Source organism: Rhinoraja longicauda, chromosome 23 (genome assembly GCF_053455715.1).
Source record: "Rhinoraja longicauda isolate Sanriku21f chromosome 23, sRhiLon1.1, whole genome shotgun sequence".
In the NCBI taxonomy this organism is placed as follows: Eukaryota; Metazoa; Chordata; class Chondrichthyes; order Rajiformes; family Arhynchobatidae; genus Rhinoraja; species Rhinoraja longicauda.
In genome coordinates, this window is record NC_135975.1 from 22,603,469 (window position 1) to 22,628,985 (window position 25,517).

The 25,517-nt window shown below is 41.1% G+C and overlaps 1 protein-coding gene across 6 annotated transcripts in view; it reads left to right on the forward strand.

Moving 5' to 3' along the window:
* The first annotated feature begins 2,113 nt into the window (after positions 1-2,113).
* Positions 2,114-25,517, forward strand: part of anks1b (ankyrin repeat and sterile alpha motif domain containing 1B) — a 647,894-nt gene continuing 624,490 nt past the window's right edge. For 2 of the 6 annotated variants that reach the window (XR_013548787.1, XM_078419858.1), the window contains exon 1: positions 2,114-2,410. Coding sequence is in view for 5 of the 6 variants with exons in the window: in XM_078419858.1 (XP_078275984.1) it covers positions 2,205-2,410 (206 nt within the window). In the remaining variant the exon portion in view is untranslated. The remainder of the gene's footprint in view (positions 2,411-25,517) is intronic. The other 4 variants (XM_078419861.1, XM_078419857.1, XM_078419856.1 and 1 more) reach the window with 3 other exon arrangements.

Sequence of the window (25,517 nt, forward strand, 5' to 3'; positions counted from 1 at the left end):
GATTCCCCTGAAGCCTGGTTCTGCAGTAGAACACTGCCTTCTGACAATAATGTTTTCACCATGCAACCCTGGAAAGCATGGACCATTTCCATATCCTGGAAGCCATCTCAATGAAGGCAGACATTTACAGTGTGTCTCTGATGCTGCTGGAAACAAGATGCTCATTGTACCTGTACCTCGCTGTACTTGTGCACGTGACAAGAAACTCTGCTTGACTTGACTTAGTGAAAAGACCTGAGATTCTCATTGCCTCCTTGGCTGTAGCTTCTTGGATTTCCATTGGATTTCCAGGGATTTTAACAAGCCAATGATCAAGTTACTTATTTCAAGTAAGCTTTGGAACCATCCTTGAATTGCTTCCTCTGTCCTGATCAGTACACAAAAACGTGCTGGCATGCATCATTAATAAACATACATATCATTTGTCTGGAAAATTAAATAATGACATGTAACTTTTTACAGGTGTGCAGGTGCAGGTGTGTACAGCCATGAAAAAAAACAATGGTCCTTGAGATCTTTTGTAGCTAGAGTTCCATGTTGAATTTACTGTGGGAAGATATTTTCAAAAACATGATCAACTCATCAGACTTGACTGAATGTAATTAGAGCCTTGAAGCTGGGAAAGACACTGAAATTCATTTGCTGATCCTCCGTATGAAATTGGAAGACTGCAATTATATTGTTAGTGCTATTTGTCCAGTGCTTTGAAATGCCTGTTGTAGGTAGTCCATATCTCACGTGCATACAGAAGGATGAGGATCTCAGGTATTATTTTTCTCAGCCACCCACATGCTGGTGTGGTTTGCTGCAAACTGGGGTACTTTCTTCAGATGCCTGATAACAGAGAGGACGTTATTGCTGAGTTTGGTAGTGCACGCTTTCATACTTCTGTATCTTCTGCGAGATGGGAGCAGGGAGAAAGAAGGTCGGGGGGGGGGGGGGGGGGGTTCAATAAAGGTATTTAACTTTTCTTTGATTTTGATGGCTGCTTTCCGAGCCAGTGTGAAGTGTAAGCGGAATTAACGGTGAAAGTCTGATCTGTGTGATGAACTGGACAGCATCGGCAATTCTATGCAAAGTCTGAAGGGTCTCGACCCGATACCTCACCCATTCCTTCTCTCCAGAGATGCTGCCTTTTCTGCTGCGTTACTCCAGCATTTTGTGTCTTATCTTCGGTGTAAACCAGCATCTGCAGTTCCTTCCTACGCATTTCGCTGCTACAACTTCTTGTGGTCTTGGGCACAGCCGTTCCCAAACCAAGTAGTTGCACGGCTGAAAGGATTGTGTCATGTGACTAACTCCACTCAGGGTAGCAATGATGTTTACAGAAATGACCCTGGGGGGGGGGGGGGGGTCAGCCTGAGGAGCCCTTGAATGAACTACACACTCCTGGCTAGAGCTCCCTGTCTTAAATGTATTAATTTCTACACTCGGCAAATTGAGTTAATCAAAATTAAGAAGCATTAATAAACAGATGGAATAAGTCATTAACAACAATATCAACGGTAGAAATTCATGATTTATGAAAATTATATCACTAATGACTCAATTCAAAAATCCTTCATTATTCATAAATTGCTTTGGGATATCCTGATATCGGGAAAGGGCGCCATATACATTTCCATACAGGGATTATTCGGCTCTTGCCGATAAAGTCACGGTCCCTGGGTGCTGGCTGCTTGTCCCGTCCATTTGTATGGGATTTAATGTAACACGTAACGATAAAATATCTCCCCAACTTATATTTGGGTCATTCATTCCTTTAAAAAAAATATCTGCTTTCACAAAAGCAACAGGAATAATGAGGTCTGCCGGCAATTAAGTGATTTGCGACCATGATGGTTTGTAGCAAAACGCCGTGGACACCCCAGATCAGAGTGTCAGCCTAGTGACCCACACAACTCCCTCTTCCTCCCCTCGTGGGGTGCGTGAGAGAAGAAGGTCCCAGCCATCGGCTCACGGCCGCTCGGCGAGACCACAGTCAGTTCACGCCCTGACGTGATTGACGAGGCTTCGCTTCGCTCGGGAGGGTGGGGAGCAAGGGGCGTATCGGGGCCCGCTGGCTCCACCCCCCCCCCAGCCCGGTGTGATAGATAGGCGGAGAGTGGGTGCCGACACTAGCAGTCTCACGCTTCGGTGTGTTGGCCCCGTTAGCCGGTGCCGGCCGCCTCTGTCGGTGGAGCGGGCTGTGAGCTCGGCTCTTTATGCTGCTCCACACTCGATCGGAATTTGTACTATTTATTTTTCGCCAGCCTCTACCCCCTCCCCTCTTTTGTATTATGGGGAAAGAGCAGGAACTTCTGGAAGCCGCTCGGATTGGGAATGTAGCTGTGGTGGAAAAATTGCTAAGTGGCAAAAAGGGATTATTGGGAAGTGGATCGGGTTCCATTCCACTCTCCAGCCTGCTGAGGTAAGTTGCAGAGATTTCTACAGCCGTGCAGCCGGCTGTATCTGTCTGTACGATGACAAATGTGCATTTTTATTACAATCCCGCGTTTTAAGCGGAACAATTAGATACACCTACAGCTCGGACTGCAAAAGGTAAAGTGAGATGATTGCATCCATTTCCTGCCAGAATTGATTTTTCCCCCCAAGAGAAATGTGCAGAGTGAGCCTCCTTTTATTTCATACGCTGTATTGTGTCTATTTTTTTTGGTTCAGTTTCACTCTATATGGGTTAAATCGTCAAATTGGGGATTGACTGGACGACGTTTGCTTCCTCGACTCTCACCCCCAGGAGCATTTCCCCATAAAGTTTTGGAATTCTGTGGTTACCTTGGGGCAAGATAACGATGCTCCAACAATGATCCATTTACAGGTGCCGAAGTAGTCTCAATATGTCGAGACGCAAATAGCTGCAACACATCCAAGTAAAGTTGGAGCATCCTTTTATGTGCGAGTTGTTGCCTTAGTCGTGTGGATTACTTGCATACAATTGAGCAAATACAGTTTCTCTTGAAATAGGTGAACGATGAATGCATTTGAAACATGTGTGGCGTTGTGATTCTGCAATAGGTAAAGCACACTGGCTCGGGGGGGGGGGGGGGGGGGAGAAATTAGAAATACTTGGATGGGGGATGGGCTCCAGGACCAGGCTGTGGAATAGTAGTAGACAACATGCAAGCTTCGGGAGGACAGTGGCTGGCGGTGACACCGGAGCATCGCCGAAAATACAACACATCAGCAAGAAAGACCTTGCGCTTGCAGGCGGCTCGGGTTCACTTTCAGCATCGCGGCGGATGTGAGGCTCGGCTTTTGGGTTTTGAGAGGCGACTTTGCATTTGGGATGAGAGGGAACAGGACAAAGCACAGCACTCGGAGGCAAATTCTCCTGGCGGCGGGGTTCAGCATTTCATTTGTGTTACAACGAGGAGGGATGGAACACATTGTAGCCAGATGAAGCGGTCGTTGACATTTGGCGATCCCTCTGGGTTCACTGGAGTTGTTTCCTGCTGCTCACTTCAAATCTCCAGCAACCTTGTTGCTCGACTGCCTGGCGAATCGCGCTCTTTGATCGAGAAGGCAACGAACCTGCCTTATTAGCAGGGAGCCAACATCGCGGTCTCGGTTAAAGTTTAGCTTGGTGTTTTGGTTGGACGTCCGTCATTTGAACTGTGTAACTTCTCAGTCAAAAGTGTTCCTCCGTGAGACGACAGATTGGACAGATTTAATTAACGGGAGAAAGCACTCTGCATGATATTTGCATAACATGGCGTTGGTTCCTACAATTTACTGTTGGATGCTTGGAATAGCTGGGATAGTTGAGTCCGGGTGGTGGTTTACGAGTGGACACAGACACCTCCTCCCAATGCAGTGAATGCCATTTCCCACAGCACATGGCTGTCAATGAATGATGGCATTTATTGTGAAGTGAGTTGTTGAGCCTTTGTAAATTCACAGAAGCAAATGACTTTGTTATCAATACTTGGATAGATTGTTATAAATATATATATATATATATATATATATATATATATAAGTATAAGAAAATAACTGCAGATGCTGGTACAAATCGAAGGTATTTATTCACAAAATGCTGGAGTAACTCAGCAGGTCAGGCAGCATCTCGGGAGAGAAGGAATGGGTGACGTTTCGGGTCGAGACCCTTCTTCAGACTGAAGAAGGGTCTCGACCCGAAACGTCACCCATTCCTTCCCTCCCGAGATGCTGCCTGACCTGCTGAGTTACTCCAGCATTTTGTTATAAATATAGTCTGAAGAAGGGTCTCGACTCGAAACGTCACCCATTCCTTCTCTCCAGAGATGCTGCTTGGCCCGCTGAGTTACTCCAACATTTTGTGTCTGTCTATTTTTGTTATCAATAAATATCAATTCTGAAGTAGTATATTTGATCTTGCCATTCTTTATCAACACATCTCCACTATTGCTTAACTGGATATGATGCTTCGTTGTTTGTCCACTCATAGCTGGAGCGTCACTTGCATGGGTTTCTATTTCTATGTCTGCATAGCTACCCCTGGTAAATTTAACATTAGCTCCCTCTTATTCCTCATTTACTGGCAGCTGCAAAGAAGCAATGTCCAAATGCATGGTTGGTTTCCACCCAAATATTGACATTACCTTGCAACTTATTGTCTTAAAGTGTCCAAATGTTGGCCGTGCAACAGAAATTTCCTCCAAATATAAACGAGGAAGATGACTGTTGTATTTTGCTCCATTCCTTGGCCACTGACTTTATGGTAACATTGTGAAACTTAAACATGCCGTTCTTGGCCATGTTGTCATGTTTGACTCAGAGATGACCTTCAGCTCACATTTGCGATGTCGGTTTTATAATGTGGCCTGTTTTCATTCCTGTCTCCGTTTATTTGGATCTGGCATCAGAAAGTCTCGTCCATGCCTCCTTTGTTACTTACAGGGTACCAATTAAAGTATATTACCATCAAGCTGTGCTCCCTCCATACATTTCTACAAGTCAGCCACCAAATATTTACTGGAAGTCATTTGCTCAGCCCCTCACTATTTCCTGACTTATACTGAGTTCTAGTTATGCAATGCCCCAATCTAAAAATGTTCTCCCTTGTGTTCAAATCTCAGCCGAAGCACAACCCTCTCTACAACGTTCAGATTAACCTTCCAGTTATAGCCTTCTTGTTATCTCTGCATTTAATCACTGCCCATAGGTGCTTATGACTTCCGCTGCCAAGGGATTAAACTCTGAACTTCTCCTCAATCATTCTGTCTTTTTCCTTTTGGGAACTACTTAAGCCTATCTACATCTCCTAATGTGTCAAATTTGGTAATGCTTTGAGGCATCCTGAGATATTTTGACAGAGTTTACAAATCGCTAATATATTTTTTAAATGATCTGTATTATGATTTGAGATATGATTGGTACTTTTAATATATTGAGTTAAGTATCATTTATAGATCTGCAAAGTACCAATTGGCAGAAGTTCAGTTGTGAGACTTCAATATTCTGGGCTTCTACAGAACAAATAATTTGTTTTACTGGTATGTTGAATAAATAGGGGGGAGGATGATCACAAGTAGGTTTAGATTACAAATAGAATGACTCTGATTTCGTTAAGCATGTCAGTGTCCACATTTTACAGAAAGATATCAGTTGTCCATTATTTGTCTGATTCACAATGGCAAAGCTGTCTGAGACGTTCCTGGGCTCTGTTGGCAAGGCTCTGCGCAGTGACAGGATCTTGTATGCCTTAATCTGGTCATGAGAGGGGGAGACACAAACTCTTTGATGAAGCTGCTGATAAATCCTTGACAGACAGTAAAGACATGACTAGTTTGACAATTAGCAAAGCTGGAGCAAGTTTCGTTTTCCATAATGTCGATAACGTTCAGAAACATTCAACAACTATCAGGGCAGATCTGTCTACATCTGCCTGGCTGTTGATGTGCAGAGGCTGAAGGCAGTGTTCTGCAGAGCAGAGGACTGGGCCCAGGGCACACGTGCCAGCAGACTCTTTAAAGAACCAGTAATGCAATGCCAACTCTACTGATTTCGTAGTTCAGCAAATTTATCCATTGAGTCTGCTATGGGTTCAGGAAGTGAGAAAATTGGCAGTAGGACAGGTAAGTAGAGCTTTTTTATTAATGTAAAATATTTTCATGCGTATTATATTTAATTATTAATGGTTTTGTTTTTCTTAATGGATCCTGAGTGATATAACAAATGTTTGTGAACGTCAAAGACATGGAAACGTTCACAACATATGGCAGCATGAACACTCGATGACCAGTTGTGGGACCTCAATGATTATCAAAGCTGCCTGTTCATGTAACTGCCTATGTATTTCAGGAGACCTTGTGCTGTGTCGTACCTTTATGCTGGTGCTTGTGCCTAGTTCCAACCGTGCTGGTAGGGACATGTGAACGAAAGGCAGCCAAAGACAGGAATCTCTGGGCAGCGTCAGATTTGCCCTATTTAAAAATGAAATCATTACCATGTTGGTGTGCATTTTACAAAAGATAAAGTATCAAAGATCTCTTATTTTAAAAGATAATCATATTTTGCAAGAAGCACAAATAATTAAAGGTTGAGAATTTTCAGTGCCTTATCTAGTCTGCGTGATGATTGGGTCTGATGATTACGCTCGTTGACCGCACTGCTGTAGGAGGTTGAGTTTAATTTTTTTTTTGCAGATAATTTGTGTGTAATTATTCTTCCTTCACTGCATTCTTCTGAAAATATTCCCCTACCTTTGCCCTGGTTTGTTTTATTGACCCTCTTAAATATTATGTTTACTGAGTTAAATTACATTGTTTGCTGCACAATTGTGTTTGCTTTGAGTCCTGTGCCCTCGTCTTCGATCGGAGAAAAGTTGGTAATAAATATGCCGATTTTATTTTAAAGGACTTTTTACTGCTTGCCTTTTTCCTCTCGCAGCTGTATAATATGCATTGAAGTGCATGGGCTCACAGATCCTGCTCCAGATCTAACCAGCAATGGATCTGCAGTAGATTTTCAAGCATAGCACGCTTATGCTCTTGTGGTCCAGAGTGGAGTGTCCTGATGTAGTTTCTGGTGGGAGCCTTTCATCAAGTTCTGTGTTTCATGTTGGATGCAGAAACTTGACATTCCTAAATTTATATGAGCACATGCTACCATGAACTGGTGACAGCTACCAAAACGATTCTTGTAATAATCGCTAATCTATATCTTTTCCGGAACACTGTTGTGATCATTTTGTAAAATAGATTCAAATATGTGGCTGTTTCAGTTTTTCTTGCAATAATCTTGTGAAAGATGATTTATATCCAACAGCGATAAGTCAGTAACTTTCTCCATAACGGTTAAGGTAGTGTGAAGCAAAGGTGGTCTCAAAATATCAGTGCAGACTTGATAATAACAAGAGCCAACTTGCATTACTTTCATGTACTAGAGTGAATTACCAGTGGCGAGGGACTAGTTAAAGGACTAGGGACCATTTACATTGAATTTGATTCAGTAGTCTATAAATGTAAAAATCTAAAATGGTTATTTTAAAGGCAGCAATAGATAGTTTCTTGATTAGCATGGGTGTTAGGGGTTATGGGGAGAAGGCAGAAGAATGGGGTTAGGAGAGAGATGAATCAGCCATGATTGAACCGGCCTTGATGGGTCGAATGCCTCATTTTGCTCCTATCACATGACCTTATGAAAATGCTAGAAATGTTCAGTAGACATTTGCAGAGAGAGGAAGAGAGCTAATGTTTTAGTTCAATTAACTTTCATCAGAACAAGGAACATTTAGAAATAAACAATTTCAAGAGGCAGAGAGAATAGAATAAAGATGATCTTTAATAAATTGATAAGGAGGGGTTGGACGCCACATGCAGTGATGGTGTTCTTCCTGAAAGAAGATGGTAAACATGAGAAGGCGTGAGACGAATTAAATCTGAATACCAAAAGGGAGAGGAAAAATATATTGAATGCTGTAAATGTGAAATACATGGCTGGAATTTATTGGAAATTCTACGCGACACAACAATGGACTAGGCAGGACTATGAGTCGTCGCCTTTGAGCTTGTGTTAAGCTTCATTGGAACAGTGACGTTGGTCAGAATGGGAGTTGAATGGAGAATTAATATGATTGGCACCTGGATGCTCAGGGTCACCCTAATGGACTGGGAGTTGTTCTACAAAGTGGATTAATGTTGCAAAACTGTGTGGGTAATGGATATAAATGTCCCTGCTTGTTTATGACCAGATACTATCATGATTGCACACCAAGTTTGAATCTTTTTTTGAGTGATGATCATGCTAACATCATTAATCAAAGAAGCAAAAATTCATTGTGCTGGCTGGCTAAACAAATCTGTAAATTTTGATGATAGACTTGGAATGAAAACCACATTGTGTTTCCGACTGCTTCATCGCTCCCATGACTGAATCCTGATCATTGAATATATCCCAAGTAGACATTTTAAAAAGTAGAAGCATTCAGTGTTCTCTCTAAGGACAAACTGGAAGGAGAAACATATTGAAAACAAATATGATGATATGTGTAAGTACATTTCTTAATCATTCTTGGTGATTTCTTCCCTGTGTGTGACTATTTCCATCCATTTGTAGTTTGCTCAAATGTTCCAGAATAAAATATACATTGACCAGGGTGTTGAGAAAGAAACATCAGCAGAAGTTGACTCTCCATCTGTTTTTAATCAGAATTTGGCTGATCATCAAATGCTGAATGATCAGTGCCTAAACCACAAAGTCTGCATCAGGTTGGGTATTGTCATGAAAGAAAGCATAGTAGTTGATGAAAGTTCTCGCGATAAACGACTAACATTCCATATTGTAGTAGATGAGGGAAATAATTATTCAGCTGATTTCATTATTGTTTGCTTTTCTTTCGTATTGCTCTTCTGAGAAAACCAAAGTTATATTTGCCTTTTTTCTGGTAATGTTGTTGGGTTCTTGTATCTAAGATTGCAGAGTGGAACATTTATTTACAGATGAGTGTTTGATGGAAGATTTTAATTATTAGCAAATCGGGTGTAGAAGGCCAGAAAATAGAGTTTCATTTGGGAGTATATGACCAAATGAGCAGGATAAGCACACTTGAACAACACAAACGAACAAAACAAGAGTTAGCAACAAGTTTCTTGGTTCCATTTGCAAGTTCTGATGAAAACTTGAATTTAAGGCTGGGTATGCTTTTGTTCACTCAGCATATAATGAGGGATGTTGATGTTTTGAGTGATGGATGTTGATAATAAAATATAAATAGCTATCAAAATCCGTGGAGGAAGGACAATGGAGGTAAAATGAGTAATGACACAAACGAGCACAGGCAATGAAGTGTAATCTGATGTGCACATTGTAGAGGATGCACACCTTCATCCTTCTAACATCGCTCTTTATTACGAAGGTAGATACAAAATGCTGGAGTAACTCAGCGGGATAGCCAGCATCTCCAGAGAGAAGGAATGGATGATGTTTCGGGTTGAGATCCTTCTTCAGACTGATGTCAGGGGAGTGGGCGGGACAGAGATAGAATGTAGCAGAGACTGTAAAACTGGAGGGAGAACTGAGAAGGGGGAGGGGATGGAGAGAGAGGGAAAGCAAGGGCTATTTGAAATTAGAGAAGTCAATGTTCATATCGCTGGGGTGTAAGCTATGCATGCAAAATATGAGGTGCTGTTGCTCCAATTTGCGCTGGGCCTCACTCTGACAATGGAGGAGGCCCAGGACAGAAAGGTCAGATTGGGAATGGGCGGGGAGTTAAAGTGCTGAGCAACCGGGAGATCAGGTAGGTTAAGGAGACTGAACGGAGGTGTTCAGCGAAACGATCGCCGAGCCTGCGCCTGGTCTCGTCGATTTACAGAAGTTGACACCTGGAACAGCTGATATAGTAGATGAGGTTGGAGGAGATGCAAGTGAACCTCTGCCTCGCCTGAAAAGACTGTCGGGGTCCTTGGATGGAGTCGAGGCGGTTGCAGGGGAAGGTACCTGGGGAGGGGGTGGTTTGGATCAGAAGGGACGAGTTGACCAGGGAGTTGCGGAGGGAATGGTCTCTGTGGCAAGCAGAAAGGGGTGGAGATGGGAAGATGTGGCCAGTAGTGGAATCCCGTTGGAGGTGGCAAAAGTGTTGTAGGATTATATGCTGTATGCGACGGCTGAAGGGGTTTGAGGACAAGGGGGGCTCTATCCTTGTTGTGAATGGGGGGGAGGGGTAGCAAGAGCGGAGCTGCGGGATATTGAGGAGACCCCAGTGAGAGCCTCAGCTATAATGGAAGAGGGGAACCTCTGTTTCCTAAAGAATGAGGACATCTCCGATGATCTGGTATGGAAAACCTCATTCTGGGCGCAGATGCGGCGTAGACGGTGGAATTGGGAGTAGGGGATAGAGTCTTTACAGGAAGCAGGGTGGGAAGAAGTGTAGTCTATATAGCTATGGGAGTCAGTAGGTTTGTAGTAGATGTTGGTCAATAGTCTGTCTCCTGTGATGGAGACGGTGAGATCCAGAAACGGTAGGGAGAAGTCGGAGATGGTCCAAGTGAATTTGAGTGCAAGATGGAAATTAGTCGTGAAGTTGATGAAGTCAGTGAGTTCTGCATGGGTGCAGAAGATAGCACCGATGCAGTCATCAATGTAGCAGGGGTAGAGTTCGAGGATAGAGCCAGTGTTAGCCTGGAACAGTGATTGTTCGACGTAACCTACAAAGAGGCAGGCACAGCTAGGGGCCATGTGAGTGCCCAGAGCTATGCCTTGGATTTGGAGGAAGTGGGAGTAGTCTAAGGAGAAGTTGTTGAGGGTAAGGACCAGCTCTGCTAGGCGGAGGAGAGTATTGCTAGACGGAAATTAGCTGGTTCTGCGGTCAAGGAAGTAATGGAGGGCTTTAAGACCTTCCTGGTGGGGGATGGAGTGACTGGACATCCATAGTAAAGATGAGGGAGTGGGGGCCTGGAAAACAGAAGTCGTTGAAGAGACGAAGAGTGTGCGAGGTGTCTTGGACATAGGTAGGGAGGGATTGGACTGGGGGGATAGGACGGAGTTGAGGTATGTGGAAATTAATTTGGTGGGACATGAACAAGCAGAAACAATGGGTCTGCCAGGACAGTTCTGTTTGTGGATTTTGGGGAGAAGATAAAATCGGGATGTGCGGGGCTGAGGAATGATACGGTTGGAGGCTTTAGGGGGCAGAGAGCCGGAAGTAATAAAATCAGAAACTGTGTGTGTTATTAAGGTGTGGTGCTCATCTGTGGGGTCAAATAGATCTTGTTACAAATTGGCCATAAGTTGGTATGAAATGTATATTTTGTGAGAAGCTGTCATTTCCATATTGAGAGCCATTGCAGCCAGTTTTGGCTAGAAAATTAATGTACACACCAAACTATAAATGTTTTACGGTTATTTTAATTTTGACGAAAAAGAATCTTGCGTAAGCTGTCGGAACAATCCACAAAGGTATCTATTAGTTGTCCAAACCTGGGACTAAATGAAAACATGACGTTTCTGATAATGCGGCATTCCCTTTTAGTATCTTTCCATCACTTGTCTGAAGAGAGATTTGAATCTCCATATTTGACTGAGGTGGAAATTTACTCAAAGACAGGCTGGCACTTGGCTTACTAATATCTGATGTCTAATTTTATCTTTGACGCAGTAGTTATTTAAAGATATTTAGGAAGGCTTTTATTGAAAATATATGAAAGAAATATATGCTAATCAGATGGTACAAAGTTTTTGTCTACTTTCCTTTCACTTGTGCAACCCTATCTAAAATATCTTCGAAAATGAGTATTGGGAATTTAACATCTGCATTTCCTTGTGATGAGGCTCCAGAGTAAAAAAATATTCAGGATTCTGAAAGTTTGTGCGAAAAGCCATAATGGCTGGCGTAGACGTGTACTGATGAAGTAGTGGGAGTACTTTGATGTTTGGAAAATTACCTGGAGCCTTTTGGCTGACCTGGGCTCTCCAGTGTGAGTGCTCAATGCTAATACCAGAAAAATGATACAGTGGTGACATTAATCAACACAATGAACGTGTGTCTTCTGAATCAGACAAAATCGCTCATAATCTGATGAAATCTCCTTTGCTAATCTGAATTAGTATTAACTCAGAAGATATGATTTGTGTCTTTTGAAGATATTCTGCTGCCTCAAACGCAAGAAGAAGATATTCTATCTGATATTTAATCCACATTTGGTCAATAATCCTGGCAATAACATTCCTAATCTGATATTGATGCTTGTGGTGTTCAAAGCAATGAAAAGATACATTAATGAAACAAGGTTTGATGAAATTAAGTAATTTTACTAAACTCCAAAGGTGGGATACTTTTTAAAGTATTTTTCGAATAGCAGCACAATTGTCATTTGTTAATTTATTCAGTTTTACGAACCTGCCATTTGAAAAGCTATGAGAGAATATTGTTGATAATTAATATACCTTTGCATTGACTTCCCTTTACAGAATTTTAAGAGATGGAATAAAAAAAATTCATGTGCAATTTAAGCTATTTTACGAAATTCTGAGCTAACAGTGCCATTTGGAAAAGGTTTTGTGTACCCAAGGGATGATTCTTAATTTATTCACTCATGGATACAAGGATCTGCTGTGAAGTTTAACAGTTACATCCCTTGAGGCTGATAGGGAGCCTTGAAGTCTGCAGGTTTATTAAACTGGGAGATTTTGACACAGTGTTATTGAAGGGATGATGATATGTCAAAGGCAAATGGAGAAGCACTTAGAAGGGAGCAGAAGCTTGTAATGTTCTTATGGAGAATTCTTCTGTCATCAGCGGTGGAGGTCTTCCTTGGCCTGCCAGTCCCTTTGCGATTAGTAAGCTCTCCAGTGCTCGCTTTCCTCTTAGTGATGTTCCAAACAGTTGCTTTTGGTAAGGCTAAGGTTTGGCTGATGTCTCTTAACAGCTTCATTCTTGTTTCTCAATCTCATAATGGCTTTTTTGTCTTTCAATGGCACAACTTTGGTCCTCATGTTGATAAACAGCAATAAAAGTTTCCAAAGGTGATGGAAAGACTGGAGGAAAGACTAGGTGCTGAGAGGTCTCTTATACCTGCATAGAGGAGCAAATTAAAACACCTGAACAATTACAAACATCTGTGAAGCCATATGTCCCAAACATTATAGTGCCCTGAAATGGGGGACTATGTATAAACACAGCTGTAATTTCTACATGGTGAAACCATAATGTATAAAAATGGCCTTTATTAAAATCTGACAATGTGCGCTTTAACCACATGTGATTTTTTTTTCTCTATTACAAATCTCAAATTGTGGAGTACAGAGGCAAATAAATAAATGATGGGTCTTTGTCCCAAACATTATGGAGGGCACTGTATGTGTAGGAAGGAACTGTAGATGCTGGTTTACACTGAAGATAGTCTCAGTCGTGACTCTCGGTCTGAAGAAGGGTCTCACTCTGAAACTTCACCTGTGACTTTTCTCCAGAGGTGCTGCCTGACCCACTGAGTTCCTCCAGCATTTTTTGTCTATTGTGACTATAGAATATAGTTCTGCTGGATAATTGCCAGGGTTGTAACTTCATCAGAACAAGTTTATTTGAGGCACAAAAACTAAATAAAAATGCATCTGCTGTAAATACTTAACCTGCCGAATGTCTCCACCAATTTCTGTTTATATTTTGCAATGCCGTTTCGGGCATCTTATCACGATGAAATTGATACCCAAACCCCTTGTTGTATTCAGCCTACTTGGCTGTTTCCTGTCATCATGATGATGGTGAGGACTGCCAGAGAAGGTCACTTCAGTTTTCTGCCTGTAAATAGTTATGGAGGATTCATCCTTGGACTCTACTATCAGGGAGCATTGCTTGTAAACAGTTTAAGTGGCCTGCCCCATTCATGAAAGGATGCACAACACAGCTAAATATTGATCGGATCTATTGGGTCTGAAATTGCTTACAGCAGGCTGATACAACTTGCACAAAAAACCGCGTTATAATCTCGTCATTTTGTATGATGCTTCGTACTGCTTTTAGCAAGACCCGCGACAAGGCTCAGTGAATAAATAGGACTCCTTTCAGTTTACTGGTCCTGTTTAAATGGTGAACAGGCTGAGCCATGAGTTTGCAGAATGTGGTAGAACATGTTTTGCTGCCGTTGATACTCTTGTGGGGCTAGTTGTAGTGCACTTTTAAGTTAATGGCTGTATTTTACACAGTGGTACAAAAATAAACTCATTGGTACACGGTTGACACATTACACTCACAAACTGGAATTGATGGCTTGGTGGCCAAGTTTGCAGATAATATGAAGGTAGTTGGAGGGGCAGATTGTGTTGAGGAAATGGTGAGTCTGCAGAGGGACTTGGACAGGTTGGGAGAGTGGGTACAGAAGTGACAAATGGAATGCAGCATAGCAAGCTGTACGGCCATGCAGTTTGGTAGAAGGAATAAATGCGTACAATATTTTCTAAATGGGGGGAGGGTTCAGAAATTGGAGGTGTAAAGGGACTTGGGAGGGCTGGTGCAGGATTCCCTTAAGGTTAATTTAGAGGCTGAATCAGTTGCAGGGAAGGCAAATTCAATGTTAGTATTAATTTCGAGAAGACCTGAATATAAAAGCAAGGATGTAATGCATTGGTCAGACGACATTTGGAATATTGTGAGCCGCTTTGGACCCCATATCTGAGGAAGGATGATGTGCTGGCATTGAAAAGAGTCCAGAGGAGGTTTATATGAATAATCTTGGGGATGATTGGATTATTGTATAAGGAGCATTTGATGGATCTGGGCCTGTACGTGATGGAGATTAGTAGGATAAGGAATCTCATTGAAAGCAACCAAAATAAGGAAAGGTGTAGTTAGAGTAGATGTGGGGAGGATGTTTCCAGTCTTGGGAGAGTCTAGGCCCAGAGGGTACAGCCTCGGAATAAAAAACGTACCTTTGGAATGAGGAGGAATTTTTTTAGCCAGAGAATGTATTGTCACAGATGGCGGTAAAGTCCAAGTCACTGGATAATTTTAAGTGAAGATTGATAAATTCTTGATTAGTAAGGGCATCAAAGGTTATGGGAAGAAGGCAGGAGAATGGAGTTGACGCGTAGAGATAGATCATCCATGATCGAATGGCAGAGCAGACTCAATGGGCTGATTGGCCAAATTCCACTCTGATATTGACTTTTAAGCCACGATGGAATTGTCTACTAGAAGCACCACATGTCAAGTAGGCTTGGTTAGAAAATGAATTGGGTATTTGGGAAAATGCTTTGGCTCACTAAGAAGAACCTGTAACCCACAGGGCCACCTACAAGGATGTTGAGCAAGAAGATAAGATAAACTTTTCTTTCTCACAGGCATTCGAGCCAAGCTTGACGCTGGATGTAATAAATAACCCTCATTTTCAGTACCAAGAAGAATATATAGTTTTGAAAACATGGTCTACTGCAATTTGTAGGTTAGGGTAGAAGTGCGAGCTCACTGGACTCTATCTTTGGGGGATGCAGGGGGAGAGAAAGACTTCACCTTGGACTGAGATCTGGAATGGTGCCAGGACCTTAGAGTTCTCTGGACCAGGCATCTCAATTGGACAGAGGGTCGTGAGACTTGTTGCTACTGACTGGTGCTCAAATCAGTGAAGAGTTAATGAGCAGAAGGGTGTGAGATTTGTTGTTTTACTAATGCATTTTCTTGCAATTTGCCTTAATAAATATTGTTTTATTCTGATCCTTTAAGAACTGGATTAAGCCAATTCCCAATGTATATTTGTAAGGATCAAGTTGGTAGGATTTTACTTTGTTCTTTCACCACGGCAACCTCAAAGTAGAAAGCTGGAAAATGTCAAATGTAGCAGGAGGCACAGAATAGGGAAATTTGGTGAAAGTTTATGGTTGGGGACTGGGAAGGCAGCAAAAACAAAGGGGGTCAGCAGAAAGATGTAATTTTAAATTGCCAAAGGGCTGTAAAGTTAAAAAAAAAATTGTAATGCAGGAAGTAAAGATTATGGAGGCGGTCAAAATGCGGCAGAATTTTTTACCATTTGCTGCCTGAGAATAGAGCCGTGATCTGAAATTGTGCAATATGGTTTTGTACTTGGAACGCTGCAAGGTGCCAACTGAGATATGAGGTGCTCTGTCTCAAGGTTCTGTCAAGCTTCAAAAGAATGGTGTGGGTGGCTGTAAGTAAAGGGATGTGCGGGAATAAACATATTCAGCTGAATGTTCAGGGTCAAGCTGGAAGATTGAATGGGATATTCAACAAGGTAATCATTTAATCTGTCACATGCAGAGGAATATATAAGAAACAGAAGCAGAATTAAAACAGCAACCCTTGAGGCCACTGCACCACTTAATAAGATAATTAATTGATCCTCAATTTAAATTTCTAAATTTGTCCATACAAGCAGGTTTATTTTGAAGATAGGCTGGAATGCGGAGGAAGACAAATTAACAGAGTACATGAATTAATTTGTGGAATGTGCAAATATTTGGCAAATGACATTCCACAATGGTAATGCAAGTTTGTAGGTTTTGGTAGAAAGGATGGGAATGCCAAAATAATGGGAAGATACAAGTCTAGATGTAACAGAACAATAAATAGACCTCGGAATACACTTGCCAATTCACTTCCTTGTGCCTTGGGTTGGGAAATCCATTTTAAAACAAAAACAAACCAGGCCCTTGGGGTGCTTTTGGTAGAGGGGTAGTATTGAAATGTGAGGATCTATGGTTAATCTGCATGGAATCTTTGCTGGACCATCGATGGAATATTATGCAGTGTTTGTCTTGAAATATTTATGAAAAGAATATTGAGGAACTGTGGAGGGTGAAAAGGTTTTGCAAGGATGATATTGGAAATGAGAGATTTACAAGAAAAAGATGACCAGGCCATGTCTCTCTTAAAAAAAGGCTGTGGGTTATCGAATAGAATTTTTTTTAATAGGAGGTTTTGATTTGGTGATGGGTATAGGGTTTATTTCTGCTTGCTTAAGAAGATAATTAGAGACCATTAGATCAAGATGATACACAAAATAGATTGTGGAATTTGTCGGAATTGCGTAATTTCCTTATACAAAGTGTGCTGTGAGACTTGCCGTCGGGGACTGGTTGGAGTGAATGGTGTAGTTGCATTTCAGGAAGGGTTTTGCAGTAGGATGGAAGAAAGTTCTCGTTTGAAGCATAAATGGTGGTGTCAAATTTCTTGTTTCTGATCCTCCTCCCATTTCTCTTGATTCCTTCCCTCCCAGAAATCTAGCTGTTGTGAATAATGAATGTGCAGTATTGCATTGAATTAATTTGTTTGGTACTTTTCTCTTGCACCAATATTTTATCCAATTTCTCGGAAGTTATGCACTTGAGTACAGGCTAATAAGACTGACAATTTTCAATATAATATATTGGCAAAATGGGCATCATGTCAGGCACCATTTTCAGGGTGCATGTCTACAGAGAATTCCAAGCTTCTATCAGTAGGCACCTGCTGGTTCCAGAAAGTTGTATCTTGCTGTCAGTTTTGCGTGTGTGAATATAATGAAGATTCACTCCAAAGATGTACAGGGTTTGTAGGTTAATTGGCTTTGGTAAAGATTGTAAATTGTCCCTCGTGTGTGTAGGATAGTGTTAGTGTTGCCGGGATCGCTGGTTGGCGTGGACTCGGTGGGCCGAAGGGCCTGTTTCCTCGCTGTATCTCTAAACTAAACTAACAGATTGCCATGTAAACTGGTCATTCTATAATTATACCCTTGCGTAAGGTTGCACTGCAAAGCTTCCACAGATGAAGGTGTAAGTAAGGCATGGCAAATTGACACAAGGTGAGTAATTTAAACTGATTCTAAGTAACTAGAATAAATTAGAATATTTGAAACGGAATACTTAGTAGGAACATGAAGTGAAATTATAAACTGCCAACTTTTCTGGGAGCAGCAGCCAGAGGAATGGATCTCAGCAGCATTTGGCCATTGAGAGGCTAAATGTTACAGGTAAATGTAATGTTAAGAGGGTTTGCTGCTGTCATAGATTTGAGGGGAATTTTTTTTTTTACACAGTGGTTGATATGTGAAACTGGCTGTTGGAGGTACAAGTAAAGGCATTTTAACACATGAATAAGCAAGGCATGGATGAAATAGGACCTAAAGCAGGCAATTGGAATAGGTGTATTTGGGAATAAAGATCAGCATGGACGTGGTGTGTCAAAGGGCCCAGTTCTGTGCTGTATAATTCTACGACCATATGGATTTAGTTGAGATTATTTTTCCAGTTATTGGTTAGCATTGGTTTTAAAAATCAAAATCTATAGGAGCAGAATTAGGCCAATCTACTCCACCATTCAATCATGGCTGATTTATCTCTCCCTCCTAACCCCATTCTCCTACCTACTCCCTATAATCTCTGACACCCGTCCTAATCAAGAATCTATCTATCTCTGCCTTAAATATATCCACTTTAATATATATAAGTTGCAATTAAATTGATAATCTCAGTTGACAGAATCTGCACATTCATATTTGCCCATTAATATCCATTAATATCCATAATTTTATAAATTGGCTTTCTTTCATCTTCAAATTACCGACCAGGTTATTGACTTATTTTTCAAATTCACAAACAAATGCAGTGAGTTAGGATAGTTGCAGCGTTGGTACACTGAAATGCACAAAACACATTTGGGGCACGGGAGAATATTTCTGGCTTTGGCTGGTGGTTCAGATGGGAAGTATCTATGTTCAACCTTCACAGCAGAAATGTCCTGGATTGCGTGTTCGTGCTACAATTCTGAGACATGCTGAATGACTGATTATGCCACATCTGTCACTACACATTATGCTGGGAAATTAGAGAGAGTGGTTGATTTCAATGATACTTGTCTTGCAAGTACGGAATTTAGGTGAAGAAAATAATTAAAAACCATTGACCTCGCAATGCTTTAATGTGGTTTTTAAAAAAAGTATTAAAAAAATATAACATTAAGTTCGGTTTACTTATTTACATCAGTTTTAAACATCGCAATGTTGGAAGCATTTAAAATTGGCTGAGGTCTGTTCCCGGCTTTGACAAAATGCAAAGGTCCCTCTGACCCGTCATCCCCCCCATTTTGCCCTCTTGTCTTGGTGTTCTGGGGCAGGACATGTGCAATATGCCACCTGAGGCCTGGCTGCTGCTGAGACCTTGCTACCTGAACCCAGAGTGGCGAAGATCAACAGGATTAGTCCTCCACATCTGGCCCAGTTGATTGTGGGTAGGTGGGGACTGTGGATGGCAAATCCAGGCCACAGGCCAGATCCAGAGAGATTTGTCCCATTGCTAAATAAATTGCCAACATAAGTCTTTTTATCCTTTTGGGAACGGTGAGGAGGAAGCTTTCTCTCTGGGATTCGGGATTTATTTCTGGCTTAAAAATAAAACAAAGTATATCAAAACTCATTTATAGTTTTGTTTAGAATTCAGTCAATGTGCTTGTTTGAAAGGCCAAGGCCAAATTCAGCTTGAAAGGTCATTTGTGTGACATGCTCATTCTGTACAAAACTCTCAGAGTATAAATTCAGTGCCTGGTGAAGTGCGTGGTAATCTTACAGCTGGCAGCTCTAGTTCTATGTTTTTTAATAAAAAGGTTCTCCCCCCCCACTCGACCCTTGGCTTAAGCTCTGTGGCTCCATTTCTGGTAATCCCCTGTCGTAGATTAAATAGAGACAGAAGGTGTAATAATGTTACCACTGCACTGTTAAATGTTTTGAGACCTTGAGCTTATCACAGAATAATCATTTTGCCCTGCATGTTGTACGTGTATTCAGAGTCCCAGATGTTATTTTCTGTAATATTAAACTATGATGTCATTATCAAATGTTCCCCATGGTTTAAATAATGATAGAGATTGCCTTGTTAAATTATTAAGGATGGTGTGGTAGGGCTGTCTGACCCCCAGAGTTGTGGTTCGGTAAAATCTAAGCTTGATAAACTGATTGAAACTGTTCTTCAGGTTGCATTTTATGGATTTGAATTAGTTGGATGGATAAGTGGATAGCCATGCAGTGCAAACGAGGCCCACTGGACCTGAGGTTGTTATCATCCTTTATGTAACTATATGCTGATTTTTTTTTTCTTTCATTGAAATAGTAAAGGATAGTTTAAAAGGCAAGATGATCGTGCCAATAAAATATTCACTATGTTAAGAAACAAATCTGTAGTGAAGTGTGTTGTGGAGAAGCCATATTAGTTTTTGCTTTGCAGGCCTGGTTTTGTTGAGCCAAATTTAATGGGGCAGTGTCATATTTTGGAATCAAATATATCAAGTAAGCAAAGACTGTCTCTCCATACTAACTGTGCAGACTGTTTAATCGGCTGTGAACTTGTAGCAGACTAAATTGATGCTCTGCTGGATAATAATGTAGTCCTTGAACAACAAAAAAAATGTAGTAGTAGCTGATTATTGACTGTTTTTACTGCAAAGAGAGATTTAGCAGCGGACATTTTGGTTTACCTGTGCATGTTGCTGAATTATGTTTTTTGCAAAGAAAAAGAATGGATTCTCTGTTGATGACCGGGAGCCTGGTATGTCTCTTGGGATAGACCTGCAAACATTAACCAAAAGGTTTTCACAGACAGAGGCTTATTATGTTACTGAAAGATATTGATTGGGGTTAATTGGCATATTCAAAGTCATAGTTTACTATGAATAAAAGTCATCGTTAATTTACAGTCATGATGGTACACGAGGAGGCCATAAGCCCACAGAGTCCATGGTTTCCCCCTTTTAGAACCATTCAACCAGTCCCTTTCCTCACATTCTATTACCATAGTTTCTCACACACACATTTTTCAGTTTCCTTCTGAATTCAATTTTTTCTTCATATCTACCACCCTCATGGCAGTGGATTCCGAGTCATTACTACTTGCTGAATTATTTAGTATATTTTAAAAAAGAGTTCTTGCTCTCATCTCATTTGATTCCAGTTTCTCCAACCTACCCCGATAGCTATAATTCCATGTGGCTGGAACCATTCCAGTAAATCTAAATACATTTCTGTAACAAAAAATGTGACTAATTGTGAGCAAATTTTGAGCATTGCTAAAAATAAAGCAGATGTTGAAAATTTGGGGTACGAGAATATGTGGTGCATTAGTATTCAGTAAAAGTCAGCAAGTGAAAAGTTAAAAGCGCAAGTCAGTCCTCTCTTTTCCTGCTTGAAAGATTTGATTAGGATGTTGCCTTTGCAATGAATGAATTCAAATAGTTTGGGTATTCAGTTACTCAAAATTCATAGAATATTGTTCCACTTTTACCTCCAGAAATGAATTGCTGCCATGTTTCTGAAATGTGATTTTTTTTTCCCTTCACTATTATTGCTGATTTCTTCAAATATTGGTCTGAATTCTAAAGTTACCATTTTGAGAAAATAGTTTACGCTTTGGCATGCCAGCTGATGCAATTTTAATTTTGTCCTTGGTAATCAGATTTTAACACTGCATATAATTAAGTGAAAACCAGATTGCAGCATCGATCTGTCTACTACATATCCTTTCCAAGTTCCTCAGGACATGTTGGTTACATTGGTCAGCTTGCAATTAATTTATGCCTGAGCATGATACTTTAGCCCCATATGTCACTTTAGCCACTTATGTCAGAAAATAAAAAGATCGGATTCTGGGATTTTTCGTGTAATGCAGGCTTCTCATTCCATTACCTTTGCAGAATGCAGCTGTATCACCTTGGGCAACTTCTGTCATGAATCACAAAGGTTTCTGCTGCTATTGTGCAGCTATGGTATGGTCATCAACAATTAATCAGGCATATCTGTGTCTATCTCCAAGCAAGCTGATTTTATATTGCACCAATCCACCTCCTTGCCTTCTTTTCCCTTTTGCACAGCAAGTGAGAACATTGCTGATTGGTCTTGCTTCTCGCACAGTTAGTTATATGATAGTTAGGAAACCACTTAAGCAGATTGGTTACACCACATTCACACCTACAGCTGAAATAAATTTCTCATTGAGAAGGTCTTTTGGAAGTCATGAGGAATGATTCTGCTTGGTGGCTTCCCGCAAAGTTCCATCTGAAAAGACTTTGCAGCAAGCAGGCCAATTTCATTGTGGAACACATGTTTCTCCAACAGACGACGCTGGGTTTTGACAGTTTCTTGGGCACAAATTCTCGGAAGTGCAATTGAACAATTCTTGTTCCACTATTTTAACATTTGAAAGTTAGTCTTTCTATCCTTAATGCTTCTGCCAAAGGCAAACATTGATATTCACGAATAACAGCAATTCTAGGTATTAAAAGAGCAATCTTTATCATTCAAATTCATCTAATAAAAATTCAAAACAATTGACATGTTATGCCTTGTATATCTACCCAACCATGGTTATTATCCTGATGTGAATTTCAGTGTAACTCCCCCAAAAGGCTGCACAAGGCGGAAGTTAGATATGACTTGCTCAATGGTTCTTGACATGTTTGATGTCCGGGAATCCAGGCCTGCAGCATTATAATGCTGACACGAGTAACTACATGGCAGTCTGACTTTGCTGCCTCTCATGTCCAGACAGACATTGGTGACAGATATTGAGAGTTCGAATAATCTGTCAACATAATCCTTTCCCATTGCACGGTCACAACATTTCCACTAAACAATGGGAGAATTGTAATATGACTGCAGACTCCATTCTATTTCCTGGTCTGGAGAAGAGCTGGTTGAACTGAGAACCCGCATGGCCTCAGAATGTGTACCCCAGGAATTTGCTAATATTTCCCAAAACAAGTCATCATGGTTCTGAAAGTTGCAGCATAGTGCCAGAACCACAAAAATTATCATGTTTTTTGGGGTTTTTTTTCAATAGGTGATTTTTTTTTCTTCCTGAGGACTTGACCTGTGAAGCTTGTATCTTTTCAAATTTGTTGATCAGCAGCCACCATTGGATTTCAGCCACCACCAATATTTCTCGTTTATGTGACTGTGAATGCCTCCTTCTAAATGTTCCCTTAACCTCTCCCTGGGTAAAGTAAATAAACCCAGCCTCCCTGTTTACTTGAACTGGCCCACCTTCAGTGCTGTTGTACTTGTCTCTTTAACTGATTTTTACAGAGATCACATTCATTGGAATGAGCATTCTGTGGTTTACTGTTTTGGTTTCCACTTCTCTAAATGTGGAAAAATTGCCCATCAGGGGAATTTTCCCAATGGCGTTTACTGTGAGAATCGATGGTGTAATACACGCAACCTGACTCGAGCTGCAGTGAATCTTGTTAAAACATAACATTCTTAATAGCAAAATAGCAAGACCTTCATTTAAAATACAGGTTAATATAGGAAAATATGTAAAGAGGATAATGATAAATGAAGCACTGGTGGCATTGCACTTTACTTATTTGTCTAAAACAAGTATCACTAAGAACGAGGTTGATTTGCTTTTCGCTTTAGACAATTCAGCTCTGCACAACAATTCATTTGTCCCGTTAAGTCACAACTGCAGTCTTTTACAGCTGCACCATGTGATTTCAACCTCTGTTGAAGGATTTTTCACTTGTTGGCCCAACAAGATGTGTATATAAAATCAGACTGATCTTGGACTAATCCTGAGAAGTTTGCTTGGCCAGATCTTGGCAAGCACAGAAGCTGCATGTTTCATTCTTGATTTCAGGAGATGTTTCTCAAACTGAGCATGCCCCACTAGTCCAAGAAACAAATATATTGGCTGACATTTCTCATATTAGCACAATAGCTGATGGAATATAATTTGGATAAATGCATGGTGATGCACTTTGGGAGGACTGATGAGGGGAGGACATGCACAGTGATCAGTGCTGCTCCCCCAGGGAGTACTGAGGAACAGGGGGACCTTGCATTCAACTTCAAGGATCCCTTTGGTTGCCGGACAGACTAACCAGAAGACTTGCCTTCGTTAACCAGGGCACGGAAAAAAGAGAAGAGAGGCTGTGGCACAACTTTGTTAACATAGGCTTGGCCACAGCTGGGGTATTTTGTACAGATCTGGTCACCACACTATAGAAAGGACAGGATTGTGCTGGAGAGGGTGCAGGGGAGATTTGTCAGGATGTCGCCTGGCATGGAACTTTTCAGATATGTGGAGAAACAGGGTAGGCTGGATTTGTTTTCCTTGGAATGGAGGAGGCTGAGGGGGAAATCTAATGGAAGTGTACAAAATCATGTGGGGCATTTCATGGGGGGAAAACGAGGAAACTGTTCCCCATAGCAGAGGAGTTTGAAATTGGAGAATAGGTTTATGGGAAGGGATAAGAGGCTTGGACGAGATCCAAGGTTGTATATCTTGACCCAGGGAATTGTTGAGATCTGGAATGCATCGTCTGAGTGCATGGTTAAAACATTTATTTTCACTACATTTTAAGGTGCATCTTGGTGAGCACTTGAACACTAAGGCATTGATTGGTATGTACCAAGTACTGATACATGGATTTTTGATGGTCTGAATGGACATGGTGGGCTAAAGGCCCTGTATCTGTACAGTGTGACACCAGTACCAAAACTTCCTCCAGTTTTTTGATGCAATTATTTTGACTATTCAGAACATGGTTTAAATATAATAAAGGAATACCTACTGGTATTGTCCCAACTTGACGAATCTTAAACAGTACGAATGCAACAGGTTTTATGCTGATGAAAAACCCATTGCAAATTCTTGTAGTTTATTGTCCTGTAATATTCAAACCCTAAAACGGGAAACAAAAGTTAACACATTTCACTTCCTTTCAGTCGCTCTCCACTGCTTGTTCTGTATTTTTCAACAAGCATTTTTAAAATTAATTTTGAGACGATTGCAGTGCAGAGTCAAATGGAACAGTGAACTGACATCAATTAATCTAATCAATTGTTTAATATTCATATGCACACAAATTGTAAACCCTGTAAAAGTTACGCATCTTGAAAATTCTTGATTGGGCTACTATTAAAATTTTTTTTTTAAAATATTCAAAATCCAAAACTAAATGAGGTCAAATCTATAATACCAAATAAAACTTCTGAAATGAAATGGAGATATAAGGAGCTGCGGATGCTGCTCTAAAAAAAAAAAGTCACTAAGTGCTGCAGTAATTCAGTGGGTCAGACAGCATCTCATGGGGGCATGGATAAGTGATGTTTCAGCTTGTTGCCCTTCTTCAGACTGATTGTGGTGGGGAGGAGGGGGGGGGGAGATGAAAGGTGAGTGCAGGACAAAGCCTGGCAAGTGTCAGGTGGACACAGAAGAGGGGGGGGGGGGGAAGTTGCCCAAAGGCCAGAAATGAAAAGATAAAAAGTGGGGGCGAAGGATTAGTTTTTTCATCTCTATTCAGCCATCCACCTATGAACCCCTCCCCCCACCTGCCTGTACCCACCTATCACTTGCTAGGCTTTGTCCTGCTTCCAGCTCTTCACCCCCCCCCCCCCATGCTGCAGTCTGAAGAAGAATCCCTACCCAAAACAGCACATATCTGAGTTTTCCAGAGATGCTGCCTGACTTGCTGAGTTACTCCAGCACGTTGTTTCTTTTCCTAGAATAACATCTTGTTTTGATGTGTGATAAAGTAGCACTAATATATTTTTCATTAATGCACAGTTTGATTGTGCCACTAGCAAGCTCATGTTTTTCAGTCAAAGTAGGTTGGTAATCAAATC